Raw genomic sequence first — 6653 nt, 5'->3', positions numbered from 1 at the left:
AAAGAGAGGAGACAAGGAGAGGAGGAGAGGACGAAGGAGAGGAGACAAGGAGAGTAGGAGAGGACGAAGGGGAAGAGACAAGAGGAGGAGGAGAGGAGACAAGAGGAGGAGAGGAGAGGAGGAGGAGAGGAGGAGAGGACGAAGGAGAGGAGACAAGGAGAGGAGGAGAGGATGAAGGGGAGGAGACAAGGAGAGGAGGAGAGGACGAGAGGAGGAGAGGACGAAGGGGAGGAGAAGACGAAGGGAAGGAGACAAGGTTAAAAGAGGAGACAGGGAGACAAGGAGAGGAGGAGAGGACAAAGGGAAGGAGACAAGGTTAAAAGACAGGAGAGACGATTAAAAGAAAAAATACAAAGAGAGGAGAGGACGAAGGAGAGGACACAAGGAGAGAAGGTATAAAAGGGGTGAAAGAAAACCAGGGGAAAAAGAGAGAAGAGGGAAAAAGGAAGAACATTGTAACCCTCATCTCGTCTTCCGGGGTTCTGAGACCCATCCTGCACTCGTATCCCACTACCCTCATCTCCTTATGACCTCATAAGGGGAAGGTTCCAGATCGGCCCATCCGAGCTTTCATTTTCTCAAAGGCAGAGCAACTACATCAGATACACCGATGTGATTGGTGCAGCTCGCCTCTGGCCCCGCCTACATCAGATACACCGATGTGATTGGTGCAGCTCGCCTCTGGCCCCGCCTATATCAGATACACCGATGTGATTGGTGCAGCTCGCCTCTGGCCCCGCCTATATCAGATACACAGATGTGATTGGTGCAGCTCGCCTCTGGCCCCGCCTATATCAGATACACCGATGTGATTGGTGCAGCTCGCCTCTGGCCCCGCCTATGTCAGATACACCGATGTGATTGGTGCAGCTCGCCTCTGGCCCCGCCTACATCAGATACACTGATGTGATTGGTGCACCGGGTCAGAAGCAGGAAGTATCTGTCCAGTAGTGGACCTTCTCCCCTCATTAGTAGTCCTCTGGTGTGCAGGTGGATCAGAGTTTACCTGAAGGCCCTCGATGGCCAGTTTGAGGATGTTGGGCGTGAGCTTGGAGGCCTGTTTGAAGGAGAAGTTGCTCCAGTCGATGATGAGGATGAAGCCGTTGATCTGGAGCTCCGGGTTCTCGATCAGAACCTCCAGAGAGAGCAGGATGGCCCGCAGGATGTCCGTGAACGAGTTCCTGATTGGTGGAGAGGAAGAGAAGGTCAGGAAGTCGCATTTATCAACAGCCAATCAATAGTTAGAGAGAGCGTGACGCTGTGAGTCTTACCTACAACACTGTGGCCAATGATCCGTGTGTGTGTGTGTGTGTGTGTGTGTGTGTGTGTGTGTGTGTGTGTGTGTGTGTGTGTGTGTGTACACGTATGTATATGTCTGTGTGTGTGTATGTGTGTGTGTGTTTATGATTGTATATGTCTGTGTGTGTGTGTGTGTGTGCGTGTGGTTTTTTTTATGTGTGTATATGTCTGTGTGTGTGTTTATGTGTGTATATGTCTGTGTGTGTGTGTGTGTATGTGTGTATATGTCTGTGTGAGTGTGTGTTTATGTGTGTATATGTCTGTCTGAGTGTGTGTTTATGTGTGTATATGTCTGTGTGAGTGTGTGTTTATGTGTGTATATGTCTGTGTGTGTATATGTGTGCCTATGTCTGTGTGCGTGTGTGTTTATGTGTGTATATGTCTGTGTGATTGTGTGTTTATGTGTGTATATGTCTGTGTGCGTGTGTGTTTATGTGTGCATTTTTGTGTGTGTTTATGTGTGCCTATGTCTGTGTGCGTGTGTGTTTATGTGTGTATATGTCTGTGTGATTGTGTGTATATGTCTGTGTGTTTATGTGTGTATATGTCTGTGTGTGTGTGTGTGTGGGTATATGTCTGTGTGTTTATGTGTGTATATGTCTGTGTGATTGTGTGTTTATGTGTGTATATGTCTGTGTGTGTGTGTGTGTGTGTGTGTGTGTGTTACCTGCTCTGGTCCCAGTTGGAGGCGAACAGGATGAGGATCTTTCGCCCATGTTGGTCCGGGGTGTCCAGCACGCCGGGGAAACCGTCCATCAACGCCCGCTTAATCCCGGGGTCGTCCACCTGACACACAACGCAGACACACACGTCAAATAATGTCGCTGGTAAGATAACAATATAGTTTCCTTTGTGTTGAAAAGGATGTGGACACCCAAGGATTCCTCTTCTAGTCTAGAAATCCAGACCCAAATCTGAAAGATTAAAGGTCTGGCATCGAGTAATGAAAGTTGCCCATCTCGAGAGGCGGGACCAAGCGTGCATTTGAAAATCCCACCGATGTGATTGGTGCAGCTGGCCTCTGGCCCCGCCTACATCAGATACACCGATGTGATTGGTGCAGCTTGCCTCTGGCCCCGCCTACATCAGGTACACCGATGTGATTGGTGCAGCTTGCCTATGGCCCCGCCTATATCAGATACACCGATGTGATTGGTGCAGCTTGCCTCTGGCCGCGCCTACATCAGGTACACCGATGTGATTGGTCCAGCTTGCCTCTGGCCCCGCCTATATCAGATACACCGATGTGATTGGTGCAGCTTGCCTCTGGCCCCGCCTATATCAGATACACCGATGTGTGTGGTGCAGCTTGCCTATGGCCCCGCCTATATCAGATACACCGGTGTGATTGGTGCAGCTGGTCTCTGGCCCCGCCTATATCAGACACACCGACGTGATTGGTGCAGCTCGGCTACAAGCGCATAGTTAATAAGCAGCATTACTCGATGCCAGAGTAATGCTGAGTTTTTGTCGCCTTTTTCGAGTCAAAACAGTTTGTCACCTTTTTGACGCCTTTTTGTCAACTTTTTGTCGCCTTTTTGTCAACTCTTTGTCACCATTTTGTCGCCTTTTTGTTACATTTTTTCCGCCTTTTCGGGTCAAAACAGTTTTGACAACCCATTTCTTTAACAAGAGTTAAAGAAATGCCAATAACCCAGAGCACGTCATTTGGTTGTTGCAGCTACTCACTCTCCGTTTGGGTCAAACTGTTCCAACATATTTCATCCAGAGACTGAACCTGCAACTTCTTCTTCAAACTGAAAAAAAAAAGGACAAACAAAAACGGACCTTGAAGCTCTGGAACATGTCCAGGTTCTGCTGCCTGAACTGGAAGTACTGGGCCAGCAGCCTGAAGGTCTCCATCTGGTTGAACTTCCTGGCTCTCAGGAACCGCAGGATGAAGTCGTCGTCCGTCCGCAGGAATCCGATGTCCGGCCGCGTCACGATCATGTCTCGCACCTCCGATTAAAAACAAGCACACAGGGCTGTCGTTAGGGAACTATACCGTCAGTCTGAAAGAATCTGAAGATTTCATAAATTAAAAGTAGGGTGGCCATTTTGGGCGCCTGGATAGCTCAGTTGGTAGAGTGGGAGCCCATTTAACAAGGTTTACTCCTCAACGCAGGGGGCCGGGGGTTTGACTCTGACCTGCGGCCCTTTGCTGCATGTCATGTGTGTAGCTGTCCTGTCAAAATAAAGTGTCCAAAAAGTAATGGTGGCCAATTTGGGACATATTCAGCTCCTCCATCAATCAATCCATGTGGGGCCCCAAAAGCCCCAGCTGTAGGCCTTTGTAGCGGCTAAAACATCTAGCAACTACCGCTTGGCGTCACAGAGCTCTGTAGCAGCTAAAATAACTAGCGACTGTTTGGTGTCACAGAGCTCTGTAGCAGCTAAAATAACTAGCAACTGTTGCTCGGCGTCGTAGCGCTCTGTAGCGGCTAAAATAACTAGCGACTGTTGCTCGGCGTCATAGAGCTCTGTAGCGGCTAAAAAGACTAGCAACTGTTGCTCGGCGTCATAGAGCTCTGTAGCGGCTAAAATAACTAGCAACTGTTTGTTGTCACAGAGCTCTGTAGCAGCTAAAATAACTAGCAACTGTTGCTCGGCGTCATAGAGCTCTGTAGCGGCTAAAATAACTAGCAACTGTTGCTCGGCGTCATAGAGCTCTGTAGCGGCTAAAATAACTAGCAACTACCGCTCAGTATCACAGAGTTCTGTAGCGGCTAAAACAACTAGCAACTACCGCTCAGCGTCACAGAGCTCTTAAGCGGCTAAAATAACTAGCAACTACCGCTCAGCGTCACAGAGCTCTTAAGCGGCTAAAATAACTAGCAACTACCGCTCAGTATCACAGAGTTCTGTAGCGGCTAAAACAACTAGCAACTACCGCTCAGCGTCACAGAGCTCTTTAGCAGCTAAAACAACTAGCAACTACCGCTCAGCGTCACAGAGCTCTTAAGCGGCTAAAATAACTAGCAACACCCGCTCAGCGTCACAGAGCTCTTTAGCAGCTAAAACAACTAGCAACTACCGCTAAGCGTCACAGATCTCTGCTACTTACTGTATTATCTGAATTTACAGTTACATACTGGCAGCTGTGCAATCCAGGCTTTTTATTGTATTTTATCAAGATGCATTGGTATTAACAGTAAATACCTGTAATCTGTAACATTCGCAGATAGCTCTGTGATATTATTTTCTCCCAGCAAGCATTGCCATTTACATCAGGATCCTGTACAACATTAAAACAGTCCGATACCGTGAGACTTTAGCTGTAAATTAACACCAAAGGTTTAAAGTGTCCGGCCATTACACACCAACCTAAAACATCATTAGCATGCTAACGGTAGCTAGCATTAGCTGTGTACCTGCTGGATGTCCTGGTGCAGAGTATCGGGGTTTTCATTGAGCTCTAAGCGAGCCTTCTCCGTGGTCTCGGCGCTCAGGCCGGCGTGCAGGTGCGTCATCGCGGAGTCTCACTCTGCTTCGATTCCCCAATGCCCAAAATGTGTAGATCCTTTTGTTCTCCCACCTCGTATGTTTTTCAAGTTTTATTCCAACGTGTATAAATATACATATCTCCAGACAAGCATCTCCAGTTCTTTTGTACAATCTTGTTGTTGCTGGGATTTGGTTGTCTTTCTCTGAAACACAATCTTAGTGAGTTGCCGTTGAAACCGATTCAGCTCCAGATTTCGTCAGCAAGAGACAATCGTGTGACGGTGTTTTGTAGTTCAGTGCAACAGCTTATGAATCCACAGCTTATGAATCCAGAGTTTATGAATTCAGTTTTTGAATCCAGAGTTTTTGAATCCAGAGTTTATGAATCCACAGCTTATGAATCAACAGCTTATGAATCAACAGCTAAAAATCAACAGCTTATGAATCCACAGCTTATGAATCCACAGCTTATGAATCAACAGCTTATGAATCAACAGTTAAAATCAACAGCTTATGAATCCACAGCTTATGAATCCACAGCTTATGAATCCACAGCTTATGAATCAACGGCTTAAAATCAACAGCTTATGAATCCACAGCTTATGAATCCACATCTTATGAATCAACAGTTTATGAATCCACAGCTTATGAATCAACAGCTTATGAATCATCAGCTTATGAATTCACAGCTTATGAATCAACAGCTTAAAATCAACAGCTTATGAATTCACAGCTTATGAATCAACAGCTTATGAATCCACAGCTTATGAATCCACAGCTTATGAATCAACAGCTTAAAATCAACAGCTTATGTATCCACAGCTTATGAATCAACAGCTTATGTATCCACAGCTTATGAATCAACAGCTTATGAATCAACAGCTTATGAATCAACAGCTTATGAATCAACAGCTTATGAATCAACAGCTTATGAATTCACAACTTATGAATCCACAGCTTACGAATCAACAATCGTCACCGCTGTCATCCTCTACATCGTTGGTTCCTATGAAGCTGGAAGTTTTTTTTTTGGTGTTCTGTCGCCGGTTAGAAATGTTGATATTGTTCCAGGGACGTTTGGTTTAATGACCAGCGCATGGAGGGGTGGGGGGGAGGGGTCAGAAACGTGCCACATTCACATCCTTTTTGTCCTAATTTTCTTCCCGTTCGGCGTCTCTCGGCTCCCTCCTCCTCCTCCTGCTCTCGCTCATCTTTCAGATCTCTCCGGTTGAATCAGTCGACCCGCTGCTGCGTCATGACGAGGAGGCGGGATGGCGTTCTGTTGCTAGGGTCTTGTTGCTAGGGTCAGAGGTCAGTTAAGGCAGCTCGGTCGGTCGGGTGCGGGCGTCCTCAGCCTGAAGGAGACGGGAGACATCAGCACAGGTACAAAGTTAGAAATCTGAAATCTCTTTTATATAGACCTCAGTGGTCCCTAATACTGTATCTGAAGTCTCTTTATATAGACCTTAGTGGTCCCTAATACTGTATCTGAAGTCTCTTTATATAGACCTTAGTGGTCCCTAATACTGTATCTGAAGTCTCTTTTATATAGACCTTAGTGGTCCCTAATACTGTATCTGAAGTCTCTTTATAAAGACCTTAGTGGTCCCTAATACTGGATCTGAAGTCTCTTTATATAGACCTTAGTCGTCCCTAATACTGTAGCCTTGACCAACTGCCACTTTGCTCGTTTGAAAGCCATGAGGTCTCTCTCTCATTGGGGGGGCCAAATTCTCTGGGCGGGAAAAGCTGAGAAAGTGAAGGTAACCTTGCCCCTTATAAGGGGCAAGATCCCAGATCAGCCCATCTGAGCTTCCATTTTCTGAAAGGCAGAGCAGGATACCCAGGGCTCGGTTTACACCTAACACCATTTCTAGCCACTGGGGGGCCATAGGCAGGCTGGGGGGGGG

General features: G+C 46.9%; 1 protein-coding gene across 1 annotated transcript in view; it reads right to left on the bottom strand.

The window, feature by feature from the left end:
• Positions 1-892: 892 nt before the first annotated feature.
• Positions 893-6653, bottom strand: part of LOC117938300 (clavesin-1-like) — a 7829-nt gene continuing 2068 nt past the window's right edge. The window contains exons 2-6 of the mRNA XM_034862821.1: positions 5706-6098; positions 4671-5048; positions 3088-3258; positions 1967-2085; positions 893-1181 (exon numbers count right to left, since the gene is read on the bottom strand). Coding sequence (XP_034718712.1) covers positions 893-1181; positions 1967-2085; positions 3088-3258; positions 4671-4769 — 678 coding nt within the window. The 5' untranslated portion in view covers positions 4770-5048; positions 5706-6098. The remainder of the gene's footprint in view (positions 1182-1966; positions 2086-3087; positions 3259-4670; positions 5049-5705; positions 6099-6653) is intronic.

Source organism: Etheostoma cragini, chromosome 22, assembly GCF_013103735.1.
Source record: "Etheostoma cragini isolate CJK2018 chromosome 22, CSU_Ecrag_1.0, whole genome shotgun sequence".
In the NCBI taxonomy this organism is placed as follows: Eukaryota; Metazoa; Chordata; class Actinopteri; order Perciformes; family Percidae; genus Etheostoma; species Etheostoma cragini.
This window is presented reverse-complemented; position numbering and strand designations above follow the sequence as displayed.